A 13320-nucleotide genomic window follows, 5' to 3' on the forward strand; every position below is an offset into this window, starting at 1 on the left:
TAAGGGATAAATTAATGAGGTACAAAAAAGAAAACCAATTAAAAAACCCATGAGTTTATTCTTTGGGGGAAAAGAACATTAGTAAAACAGACAACCTGAGATAAACTAATCAATTTTTAAGAGAGAAAACAACAAAATGAAGAATAAGAATACCCTGGGATGATAGGACCCATAACTCCAGAGGAGTTGTAAACAAATATTCCATATGACATTCTGGCAATATATTTTAAATCTCAACAAAATGGTCACTTTTTAAGGAAAATATAAATTATAAAAATTCACTCAAGAAAATGAAAGAAACATGAACAGACCAAAAGTAATCATAGAAGAAACTGACAAAGTTATTAAAAAATTATCTTCGCAAAGGGGTGAGATTTAAATGATCTCATGAGCAAATGTGTCCAACTTTAAAGGAAGGAAATAATTCAAAAATTATATAAATTCTCCAAGAGAGTTGATATAAAAAAAATGGGAAAGTTCCCAATTCATTTTTAAGAGAACTGGCATAATCCTGAAAATAAAATCAATAGTTAGGTATGCAGGACCCAGAAAAAAATGATTAATCTTTACAAAAGTGCATATATCAAGAGGGAAGACAAAACCCAAGGAGATAATGAGTAAATGTGGAAATGTACCTTGTTTCCCATTGGGGTGGCTCAGTCAAAATCCCCAATTCTCACTAGATTGATTTGCAAATTTAATCCAATTTCTCTTAAAATTTCAGACAGAAGAAAGCGGTCTGGAGACACTAAACATCTCAGCCATGGTCACCCACTCTTCATGGCTGAGTTAAGATGCAAAAACAGGTCTGTCTGACCCCAAAGGCTATGCTTTCCCCATGGAAATAAACTTGAAGTAATGAGATATTAATCAAAACAGCTGACCCTGAACAGCAAACTATCATTCTGACTGAACAGTGAAAGATGACTTTGAAGACCTGGGACGAGCTTTTTAAAAAGACAGAATCCTAATAAATCCATAGCAATTTATTATTCATTTTTTACAAGCTTCTCTAACTTAGTTTTAGTTTTAACTAAAGTTTTATAAGTTTTATAATGATAAAACTTACATTAGTTTTATAATGTCTTTCCTTACATAGTATTTACTTAGAAAAAAATCACTTGGTTTTGTTCATATACAAGTACCCAGGGACCTAATTCGTGTAATTTCGCAGTTGGCTTCACATTGTTCAGATTGGCAGTCTTTCCTGGGATCTCTACCCAATCTGCGTCACTTCCGGTTCCCAGAGGCAGCAGTAACTGAGGGTGGAGGTACATTCTCTTAAGTAAGAACTATCTCAACTCCCCTCCAATAAAAAATGACCCCAGTGGTTTCTTAAGGTTTGCTTATAAAATATTTAATTAGTCCTAACACTCTATAACCAGAACTATTTCTAAAAACATTATAATTCTCGCAATGTTATAAAAATCCATGTGATAACTATGTGCAATGAGGTTTATTACTGCTTCTCAAAGCTCCTTCCTGCCAATTCTTCTTAATTCACCTTCCTGCATCCTCGGACTGCCTACTCCTACCCACTCACCCCTTGTCAACTTGCTCTCTCAGCCCTGATCAGTCCTGGGGTCGCTTCCCATTCTAGATATGAAGCCGCTGGGTCACTGTCCCTGGCTCCTCCTCTCCTGGGCAAGAGCAAGAGATGCCTTTGGTGTTTCCTACAGAAGCTGAGTAGCTACCCTCTGGGGCACACCCTCAGAGACAGCTACACTCTCATCTAACATTGCTCTCTTTCAAATGTCTTCTTATCAGACGCCCTGGAGGAGAACCAATACATTCGGCCTGGCACCCAGAGGATAGGAATCTCACCTAGGCATTCTCCTTGCTGCAGATCTCAGAGAGCAACTATGAACACTCCTGCCCAGCTGATGCTGAAGCGCACTGCCGCTCCCCGCCCCCCCCCCCCCCAGCAGCCTGGGCGTAGCGTTTTCTAGAAGGGAAAGAGGCTTTGGCTCCACCCACCTGCTGTCTGGAACCCAATGCGGGCTGGCACAGAGCGTCTGGGAGGGGCAGTGGAAATGCTCACGGTGTAGTTGGTGCCTTGATACAGATCGAGGCACACTTCTGGGCTCCTGCTGTCTGTGGTCAGGTTGACTGTCTCCTCGTGAATGGATTCCACAGGGTCCACCTGGTGTCCTACTACATGTATCTGTGCCAGGGGAAAAGATAAGAGAATCCACCGGGACTACGGTTAAAACAACCAAGGGGTACTTTGTGGTGCTGGGTCCTCTTTTCCTACGATTCCCTTTACACTGCACTGCTTACCCAGGGAAGATTAATAAGGGAAACCTCTGCCATCGGGTGTTTGATGATGACGTGTGATCAGCCTATAGTGATCAATAAACCCTAAGAAGTGACATAAAACGAGGAGCCCCTCTGGGGAGTGACATACAAGTGCTTGGAAATAAGTCTGGATACCAAATGTAAAGACATCTCCACACATACACCCTGTCGAGTGACAAATATATTGAGCACAAAATGTAAAGTAAAAGACTCCAGATATCTTTATAAATCTGCTCATTTTTTAAAGGATGATGGGATTTGGAAAGCAATTACATTGAGAGGCTCTTCCGGAAGCGAGTCCCTCACCTGGTATTCCCCTGAGTCACCACTTCTGCCCTAGCAGGAAAATAGTAGATCATGTTACTCACCTCATACACAGTCGTGGAGTTTATTCTTCCTGGGTTTATTTGCCACCTCACACAGGTGTTATTAAACACTGACAGAGCATTAATTTCTGTAATTATTTCTAAAACAGAAAAAAGAGATAGTCCGCTCACAAGATGCATCGATGGGCTTTGGAAAAATCCTAACGGTGACCGCATTGCAGGGCAGGGCTTCCGTTACCCGCCCAGCTAGGATCTCTGCTGCTCACGGTTCATGCTCTAATTCAGAGACCGAGTCCGGCAATTCCAGCTACCCCAGGCCCATCACCACGTTTATCTTCATCACAAATGAGCCTGGCTTGCTGGGAAAGGAAAGAGTCCTGCCTGAGCACGTATGGCTAAGTCCGACCTGTGGTTGGTCTGACAGGCCACTGGATGCCACTGGCGTTCCACCATGTGGGAGGGAAGGAGGCCCCAGGCTGTGCCCTGAACCTCCCCTGCAGCCCAACAGCTAAGATCTGCTCTGGCCCCTCATGCCTCTGGCTGACAGAGTGCTCAGATTTTCAGGTCACTGCTCTTCCTCAGAGGGAAACCACGTGCATCACCCCTCTCGACCCTTCCTCAGGGCAGGTTGGAGTAAATAGAATGAATTTTCACAGGGTCCCTGGATACTCTAGGGACTCCTTGCACCAAAGCTACTTAATCTTGACCTAGCAGGAAGCTACTGATTTCTTCGAGTTGTTTGGCTTCTTTTAAATATTCTGCATGTTTCATGTAACAAATCCAGCAATGTGGGAAACTGTGTTAGGGTCTCGGTTCTCTGAGGTAACACAGTTTCCAATGGGCCCAGTTAACCACCTAGGAAGTTGTTCAGATGGGAAGAGAGCAAGGATTTAGCTTTTTAACCTCTTTAAAATCATACTCCCTGCGAATAAATAAAACTATCTCTATTAGTAGATGACCTAATCTTGTCTATGAATCAATCCTAAGGAATTCACACACAAAAATAACCATCCCTAAGAAAGGAATTCAGCAGGGCTGCAGGATAGGTCAGTGTATAGAAATCAATCATGTTTCTGGTCACTAACAAGGAATAATCCAAAAATAAAATCAAGAAAATCTTTCCCTGACTGGTGTGGCTCAGTGGGTTGAGTGTCATCCTGAAAACTGAAAGGTCACGGGTTCGATTCCCAGTCAGGGGGGCATGCCTGGGTTGTGGGCCGGGTCACCATTTGGGGGTGTGCAAGAGGCAACTGATTGATGGTTTTCTTGCACCTCAGTGTTTTTTCTCTCTTTCTCTCTCCCTTCCCCTCTCCCGAAAAGTAAATAAAAATAAAATATTTTAAGAAAAAAGAAATAAAACAATTTTATTTACAACGGCATCAAAAAAGAGTAAAATTTCCTACAGGTAGAAGCTTCCCTACTTTCATTTCTGGAGAAGGGAATCCTCATTTCGGCAAACAGGAATATTTCCCACCCAGTCAGGCACCCCTCACAGAGTCTTCAGAATCTCTTGGCCTCACCTGTTTCTGGTTCCATGCCTACACAGGCCTTGACTACGTGGGTGAGTGTTGTCTCTCACCTGGGGCTCCCCTGCTGGGGTACCCACACCCAAGCACCTGCTACCTGGAAGTGCAAGGGAATTAATGCCCCTTGGGGACAGGAGATGGGAGTCAATCTTCCCTTGTCTTTCTTTTCCCTGAAGGACAATCCTACAAAGACCTCTCAGGGTGCAAACAGAGCAATCACTTGCACTTAATGGACCCGATGCAACAAGGGTTGGCCCTTTACGTGGGCTCCTCTCCCTTCCCTGCTTCCTGAGACATCATTCCCTGTTGTATACACATAAACAGAAGCTCTCGGCCTCAGGCTCACTTTTCCGGAAATCCCAAGGAAAGACTGTCATCAAGAAGAATGAGAAACTGTAATTGAAAAAATGTTTTTCTTAATTAAGAAAGAAAATGGCTTTCCTCAACTCAGCTCCTATCCATCTCTTCTAATAAATCTCTTCTCAGTCTCCAAGCGGGAAAGGGGGCCTGCGCCCACAGGTGCCCGTAGGGTTGCCTTGTTCATCTTGTACTCAGAAGCAAAGCCGCCTTTAGATAAACCCTGGTCTACTGATCTCCTTGCCCACAGAAGATTCTACATCTTCACTCAATCAGCCCATCAGCAGCATTACAGACATTCTACGTCTCATGTCACCTGGTCTTGAATAAGCCCAGACCAGCTATAGGTAAGCGAGAACAAACGGAGGCAGAGACTAGAACGCAGGCAGAGTCATGGAGAGGCACTGGAGGACCACCCACGGCGGTCCAAAGCACTCCTGGGTCGCTACAGCAATCCTTCTCCCCAGAGCACAGGGAATGTGCAGTTATGGACATGGGCGCCCTAAGAGATGCAAAGATTCTACCCACTGACTCTCCTGGGGAGCACAAAGATGATGCTGCCACCAGTCTCGTGTCAGCCTAAGGAGGACCCAAACGTTCCTGGCCTCTTCCTTCTCCACCACCCTTCAAAACTCTGGAGCTCTGGACTCCTAGACTCACCCACGCATCCCTCTGACACCAACTCACCCCCTGGCCTAGAAGGAAAAGGAAACACCCCACCCTTCACCTTCTCTCTGAGTTGCCAGTAACGCAAATTTCCTTTTCACTCGGGACCTGTCTGCCACCCAAGCAGAGATTAGGAAGGAGACACAAACGTTGCCTGTCTTGTCTTTCCTTTCTGCTCACTCACTATGACTCTGCGAGTGACACCTCAGAAATGCCATCTGCCTCCAGCCTGTGTCATGCTCTCTGCACAGATGAGACCCAGATCTGACTATAGGGTGTCAGATCCTCCATCTCAAGGAGCAGCTCACAAAGTTTCATTACTTTTTTCTCCCAGGTGCCTACAGATGAGCTTGCAAGACTTTTTAATAAACATATCAGACATTAAACATTCACGTTCATAGTGCCTTTAAAAGAGAGATGAGTTGCCCCTGGGCCAGGGTGGCTCAGTTAGTTGGGCATCCTCCCACACGCCAAAAGGTCCCCGGTTTGATTCCTGATCGGGGCACGTGCCTGGGCTGGAGGTCGTTCCCCAGTCAGGGTGCCTATGGAAGGCAGCCAATCGATGTTTCTCGCTCACATCAATGTTTCTCTCCCTTCCCCTCTCCCTAAAATCAATCAATCAATCAATCAATTAAAAGAGATGGTTTGGGAGGCTATGTCCTAATTCCAATACCAAAACATGAAAACATTTCCAGCAGTTCTCTGGAATTTACTCCAGAGCTCTTTATTCACCATTAACTGAACGTCCACTGAATGCCAAGCAGCTCCCTGTGCGAGGCACTGGGCTGTGATGATGACCGGAACATAAGTCCTTTTCTCAGGAACGTGCCGCCTGATGGAGGGAGCACATATATATACAAGCAGGTAAATTACAGCTCAGTAAGTATAAAAGCAAAGCTACAAACAAGTACCGCAGGGTATAGCAAAAGAACTCATCAACGGTCCCCAAAGGACCCAGGGAAGCTGGCTTCACTGACAGCATGAACTTAATGCATGAATGGCTGAAGAGGAGGGAAGACGTCTACACAGACAGACCAGCAAGTCCAAGGCTTAGAATGGTAAAGGCTGGGGCATATCCGGAGTGGGTACAGAGCAGTGTCACGTGACTGAGGAAGGGGAAAAGTGGGAAGTGAGGTTGCAGAGAGAGAACAAAGTCAGACTGGGCAGGACCTTGATAATAGCTCAATATGTGAAGACTGATTAGTAGGTCTTTAGAGACTTGATCTCATCTTTACCGCAGTCATAAGAAGCAGTAACAAAATCAGTAATGAGAGAACATTTACAGAGTTATTACCACACACCAGTTACTATGTATAATGTATCATTTCTTGAATCTTCAAAATAGCCCCATGAGCTTGCTCCTACTGTGTCCATTTTTTGGACCTGAGGCTCAGAGAAGTTAAGTAACCTGCCAAGGGTCACACAGCTTAGTAAGCAGTCAAATCAGGACTCAAATCCAGACCTGCCTGACTCCAGAGCCTTTGCATTGAAGCGGTTATTCAGCAAACATGTGAAAAGATGAAATCAGGGCACTGCACTCAAAATCATAAAACAATTATGATGCAACAGGAATTGAGAAATAGAGGAGCAAGAGGAATTGAGAAATAAGGAACAGCGAGGGATCTCAGCTTACTGCTGGTCTTTGAACTTGAGAGTCTCAATGGATTGTCTTTTACTGCTCTCATAATAAATATAGGAGGAAGCTGACCAAGAAAGAGGCTAATGAATTGTGTGTAGGGCATGCTAAGTGTGAGTTCTCAACAGACTATCTATGTGAAAACAGTCTTGAAAGTCATGCATGCGTAGATAGCAGCTGGAGCCCTGGGTCCTGGTGTAAAATCCAGGATGTAAAGTGGCCCAATGACAGAACACCAGGAAACACAGGCAGCAAAAGGGAAACCAGAGGAGAGCGAGCGATGCAGAAGAGAGGTAAGAGGCGGGCTGAGGGAGCGTGATGCGTAGGGAGTCAAGGAAAGAAGATTTAAAGATGTGTCTGCTTCCCCCAAAGCTCTCCCCCTTCTTTCCCACCACAACCTCCTCCCCTTGCACGGGAGGGGGGCCTGGAGCGCCCCACAAAGGCCACGGGGGCAGGTTCTCTCTCTTTCTTCTTTCATACAGCTCCTTCCTCTCTGACAGAGTGATACAGTGTCATGACAACATCGGAAGTTGACTCTGGGTAGAGAGGTAGGGAGACCAGGCCTGTGGCCTGTCCGGTTGTAGGACATTCAGACATCTCCTGCCGAAAAAAAAAGGCCCCGCAGCACGCGCTTGGTCTCTGCACTCAAGGTGGGGGAACAAGGCCTCAGTGGGTGATAAAGTACCTTCACGTTGCTTCGATTCTGTCTGTGGGGGCGGGGGGGGACATAAATGTACATGTGTATAAAGTTATGCATTTTAGTATTCTATTAGCATCCAGTATTCTCTGGGTTACTTTTCACATTGGTAACTCATTAACTTTGTCATTGCTTATCGAATGCCTATCTTTCCTGAATGTAAGCTCAGTGACGACAAAGACTGGGTTTATCTCTTGGACCTAATACAGTGCCTTGGACATAGATATTTAAAAATATTTATTATTTGATTGATTGCTTGAATGGGTGGGGGAAGAGACAGATGACGAGCAATGCTGAGTGTTGTACCAAGGCGAAGGAGAGCGAGGAGTGAAAGTCCAACCTGAACTTGGCCACTGGGTGATCATTAGTAACCCTGGTGAAAAAGCTCATCCAGTGAAGTGGGGTTGTCAGACTCCTGGTTTTCCTCCAGGAAGCTGAGAACAACAGAAAGGGCAGGGAGGGAACGGAGACAGTGAGGAGAGGCTGCTCTTCCAGGAGCTCCACTGGGGGGGGGGGGGCTGGGCTAGTGGGGGGGGGGGGGTGGGGCTGGGCTAGTGCGCTCTCTCTGCTCCCAGTTTGAGATCCTTTTTCTTTATTCAGGACCCAAATTGTCAAGCTCCACAGCATTTCTGATTGAAAACAGTCTCTGATTTCAAATGGAACACACCTGATCTTCCAAGAAGACTCATAAACTACCTCCGAGGGCAATTCCCAAACAGGGGTCATAAAACAGACAGATTTTCACAAGGCATCATCATTACAATGAGAGTATGGCTTCCCGAGGTGACTACTTTGAATAAATGCATTTTTGAATAAATTAAATGGTAGCAGTTCTGCTGTGTTTACTTTCTTTTTTTTAAAGTCTTTAGAGTCACATAAAATAAGTAGAATGAGCACAGCTCAGAGTAGTGATTTCCTAAAATGCATTATATACGTCAGGATGATTTTTGGTTGGGTTGAAATAAATTTTTATGGTTGTTTTGTATTCACTTTTGTATATATTAGAAAACATTGACCTAGTTCAAAGTCATGCGATCACATATATTACAAAGTGCCCTTGATCAAAAATTTTTAATTTTAATTTTAAATATAAGTTGTTTTTAAAAATTATTGAACAAATAATAGTTCTGTCTGTCAGGTTGGTATTCAAATAACTCACACTTGGAAAACACTGGCATAGGAGAGACAGCACGGGCTTTCATGCCTCACAGACCTGAGTTCAAACCCCATCTCTGCCCCTTCCTAGTTACCGAAGGACCCTGTGAAAGCTGTTTTAACCTTCATGGGTCTCAGTTCACGCATCTATGAAATGAAAATAGCAACCCTTAACTTCACAGGGTTTTCGTGAGGACAAAATGAAATCAAGCAATAAGGCCTCAGCAGAACTCTGGGGGTGTAAGCTGGCGCGCCCTCAGTGGCGGCCATAATGCTCGAGGACCCAAACATTATTGCGCATATTTAAACAAACCCCAGCCACGTGGCTATTTATATAAATGAAGCCATTTATCCTGGCTGACCTTTCTTTTCCATCTGAAACGTGTGGGGCTGCAAGTGAGCATCACTGGGTCGAAGAGGAGAGAAGAGGACACGCAACAAAACAGAACAAAAACGAGGAGCAGAGGTAGCCACTAGGAGGCCTGGAGGACACGGTGCTGGGTCAGGTTAGGGGCTCAGCAAGGGTCGAAGTCTGTGTTCCAACAGAGACATTGCCCTTCTGAGAGCATCGAAGGGGCAAGCGTCAGCCTTATAATTATTAACTCAGACTCTAAACATAAAATGCCAAATGACCTGTGCAGAAAATGAAAGCCAGGGACACAGTCTTATCAAGAATGAATCAACCTCTTTGATCTTGAGGGAAACCAACTCGCTGAACACCAAGCGTCTACCTGGGTTTTTCCAGACACTAGTCACCTAATTCTCAGCTGTCTGGAGTTTCCAGTCCGAACCGGCCTTAAGAAAAAAAAAAAGTCTAATGCCTTGCTGGAGTTCACGCTCCATGAAAAACAGGCGCAGATGCATGTGACTATGCCAGAGAAACTGGGGCTCCCAGAGCATTTTTAACTAAAAAAACAACCCAGGTAAAATGAAAGTAAATGATTCCACCCAATTTGGAACTAAACGTTTATGGATAAAAAGGGGTAAATGGAATGAACACAGAAAACAGAGGTAGAAGGCATTTAGAGATTAGGCAGGAAAGTGGAAGATGTGGGGGGGCAGGGCAACCCAAACGTGGACACTGAGGAAGGTGAACACAAAATACACAAGAGGCAGCTATGGCAGAAGGGGAGGCGTGAAGAAGTGGGTGAAAACAAGGCAAAGAAAAGTAGGGGCAGCTGAGCAAGAGCCACGGTAATCGGCATCTCTCCCGGCCTCCCCACCCAGTGATCCTGTGCAGGGCGCTATGAATTAATCAGCATGGAAATGACCCCCTTTATCTGCGGAAATTGAATTTAGCTGCCAATCTTGATGGAGGGCCTAGAGGCCTCCTCACAGAAAGATAACAGCTCTCAGGGAGAATGCCTTGTCTCCCCTTAAATCAAAGCTTGCACAAGCCCATGGAAACAGCTGCAGCTGGAGCCACAGACTCTGTGAGAGGTGGCAGGCTGAGGACGGTAATTATAATTAGCAGTTACATAACATGTTTGTTCTTCAAAGTGCTCTACAAGCATCGGCTAATTAATAGCTTACTATGCCCCATGCAGATCCACTGGTTTTTCATGTAGTGACTAATCTCTGTACCTCCATTGAATGCTGAATGGTGGAGGCAGAACAGCTTGGGTGACGAAGCCAATGGCTGGGTCCAGAAGATATGTCCAGCTCTCTTACCACGTGACTGCCTACATAGCTCTGGCCCAGGAGCACGTCCCCCAATGTGCATCCAGCATCCCACGAGGCAGCTGCCTTACTTTCTCCAAATAACTCTCACAGGTGCTGTTAGAGATGCAGTAAGAGGTTGGAGTGACCACCCGTCTGGTCTGGTCCGACATGGCATTAGCTCTTCTCAATTTCCCCAGTTATTACGACTGGAAACCTGGGGCTCTTGTCATCAGTTACGGGTTTGTCTTTGCCTTCTGTGAAGGCTGGGAAAGTCAATGAGCCCTCTGTAGAGTCTCTGGCTTCCCTCTCCGCGTCTGCCCTTTGTTGTTCCTACGGTTGCAGTCTCCAGCCTGCATCTTCCTGCACTGGTGGCAGGGGTGACTGAATGGGGAACTGCAGGCACAAACAGGGCTTCAGCAGCAGAGCTGAGTTCTCCATCTACACCAGGCATGAATGTTTTACCCAAGGATTTCTAGGGGTCCATAAACACCTCGAATCTGTAAAACATTATATGTATGTGTTTGTGTGTGTGTGGGGGGGGTGCATTTCTTTGGAGAAAAGCCTATTTATCCAATTGCCCTGTAAATCCCAAGAAGGTAATGTCTAGCAAAGTACTTCATACACAATGTATGCTCCATAGATATCTACTGAATGAATTGATAGATTCCACCAAATTCATATCCACAAAGTACTTATGGACCATTGCTCTATGGACAATCACCAGCAGCCCACATGTTTTGCTTGCTCTGAGAACTTGGATTGGCAAGACCCAAGACATCCTACCATAATTCTGCCAGAAGTCAAACCAGACACCCAGACGGAAACTCCCCTGAGATTTCACTCTTCAGTGCTCTGTCTCTGGAGCCAAGATAGTCAACATCTAGAAATACACTCCCAGAGCCAGACAACCATTTGTCACACGGCCAACCAACCATCACCACGGATGCTAAGAACCATCGCCTTCTCCCACCTTGTTTCTTGGAGGCCCCGGTGTGAAGTAAGGTGCGTGGAAGTGCATGTTTCTTACTCACGAGATCGTCTTTGAGCAAGGTGAATAATTTCAGTCAAAGGCCTAACCCTTGCACAGTGCTTTCAACTTCCCAGAATGTTCCCCAAAGCTTATCTCATTTGATTCCCCCTCAATAACTCTTTAAAGTAGGGAAAGTAGACTTTATTTTTCTGCTTTTAGAGATGAGGAAACTGAGGTTTAGAGGGAATAATGCCTTACCAGATGACACACAGCTTAATATATGGCTTTGCTAGGATTTGAACCAAAGTCTCAAAACCCCTTTTCACCAGTAATTCTGTTTTGGGTTATACGAGTATGTCCCAAAGAACTGAAAGAAAGGTCTCGAAGAGACATTTTCACACCCACGTGTCTGCATAGCAGACTATTCGCAATAGCCACGAGATGGGAGCCACACCAGGGTCCCTCAGTGGGTGAGTGGGTAAACACACTGTAGTATATACATAAATGGCATACTGTTCAGCCTTTTAAAAAAAAGGCAAACCCACCATTATGACAGCATGGATGGACCCGGAGTACATTAAGCTACGTGAGAAAAGCCAGTCACAGAAGAACAAATATGACACAGTCTCACTTCTATGAGATAACTAAATTAGTCAAACTCAGAAACAGAAAGCAGGATGGTGGCGCCAGGGCCCGTAGGGAGGGGGAAGCAGGGGGTTATTGTTTAAGGGGTACAGAGTTTCCCTTCCAGCCGATGAAAAAGTTCTAGAGATCTGTTGCACAACATTGTGAACATACTTAATCCTTAAACATGGCTAAGTAAATTTTATGTTGTATGTACTTCGCCACATTTAAAAATGAAAATGAGTATTGTTTTTCACTACTGTATTCAAGTCCAGTGGAACACACCTCCCTTCTTCACGCCTCCCCTTCTGCCACTGAGTATTCGGTTTTTCACTACTCCAACATTTCTCTGAAAAGCTGCCAACACAGGTCGAGGTTAGGACTTTAAAGTACGGGGCCCCGAGAAAATGGCTCATAGAGAAAAATCCCTGGGCCAGCCAAGCAGAGGAGACAGGAATCACTGTGATTTAAGGTGAGCTTCAGAAGTTGGCAGCCTAAAATTCTCCATCCAACCTACTTTCCCAATCCACCCTATACATTTTCAGGATTCAGCTGACAAACTTAAAGCCAGGTGCCCACCCAGGGAGGTGGCACTGCCCGGTGCAGCCCTCGGAGCCTGAGGCAGCCATGGAACAGCCTCAGGTCATGGGCTCCCACGGGCTCTTTGCTGGCAGGAAACAGGAGCCCCGCAGAAAAAAATTCTCTACCTGTGCATGTCAGACTGCTCTCTCTCCAGCTGCCTTTGTCCATGCACATGGAAGTGACCTTTCCTCCAGGGCCCTCAAAGGCCCTCTGGGCAGACAGAGTGAGCCACCTGCTCAGGCTGGAGCTGTGGTCCCCACTGGAGCACGTGCTGCGCTCCTGGAGGGAGGCCACCACGGATCTGGAATCTGTGCGGGGGAGGCAGCGCAGCACTCGTGACCCCGCATTCTAGGTCTACAGTTCAGATTTTGGAAATAAACATAAAGTAATGATGGAAGCCACTCATGTGGGGAATGAGCAAACACTAATCCCCCCAAACCATCCAACTGCAGGTATAAAAAGTAAGATTGTTCAGAAGTGAAGACAGCAGGTATGTCTGACTTGAATGAAATGTACAAACGCCATACATAAACACATTCCAATTACGAGATTTACAGTATAAAGAATTCCTTGGTCAATAAAATCATCAATCTCGGGCTTCTTTTAAGTATTAAGACTTTCTGTTACATTTTACCAGGCACCTTCAGATCATTAACTCCTGAGTAGATTATAATGCAATTGTAGTTTTCTTGCCAAATGAATATTAAATGATATATATACAGAATCTCTGAACTTTTTAAAGCAAATTAACAGGGAAACTACATGAGAAGGATTATGCCATTACCATTTTAGGCCCAGACAAATGCTACTTAACATAAGAG

General features: G+C 45.3%; 1 protein-coding gene across 1 annotated transcript in view; it reads right to left on the bottom strand.

The window, feature by feature from the left end:
• Positions 1-13320, bottom strand: part of SUSD1 (sushi domain containing 1) — a 100081-nt gene that overhangs the window by 50285 nt on the left and 36476 nt on the right. The window contains exons 6-7 of the mRNA XM_037035814.1: positions 2667-2764; positions 1978-2164 (exon numbers count right to left, since the gene is read on the bottom strand). Of these exons, the coding sequence (XP_036891709.1) occupies positions 1978-2164; positions 2667-2764 (285 nt within the window). The remainder of the gene's footprint in view (positions 1-1977; positions 2165-2666; positions 2765-13320) is intronic.

Source organism: Sturnira hondurensis, unplaced genomic scaffold (assembly GCF_014824575.4).
Source record: "Sturnira hondurensis isolate 20B ecotype Veracruz unplaced genomic scaffold, ASM1482457v3 Scaffold0022566, whole genome shotgun sequence".
NCBI classification, from domain to species: domain Eukaryota; kingdom Metazoa; phylum Chordata; class Mammalia; order Chiroptera; family Phyllostomidae; genus Sturnira; species Sturnira hondurensis.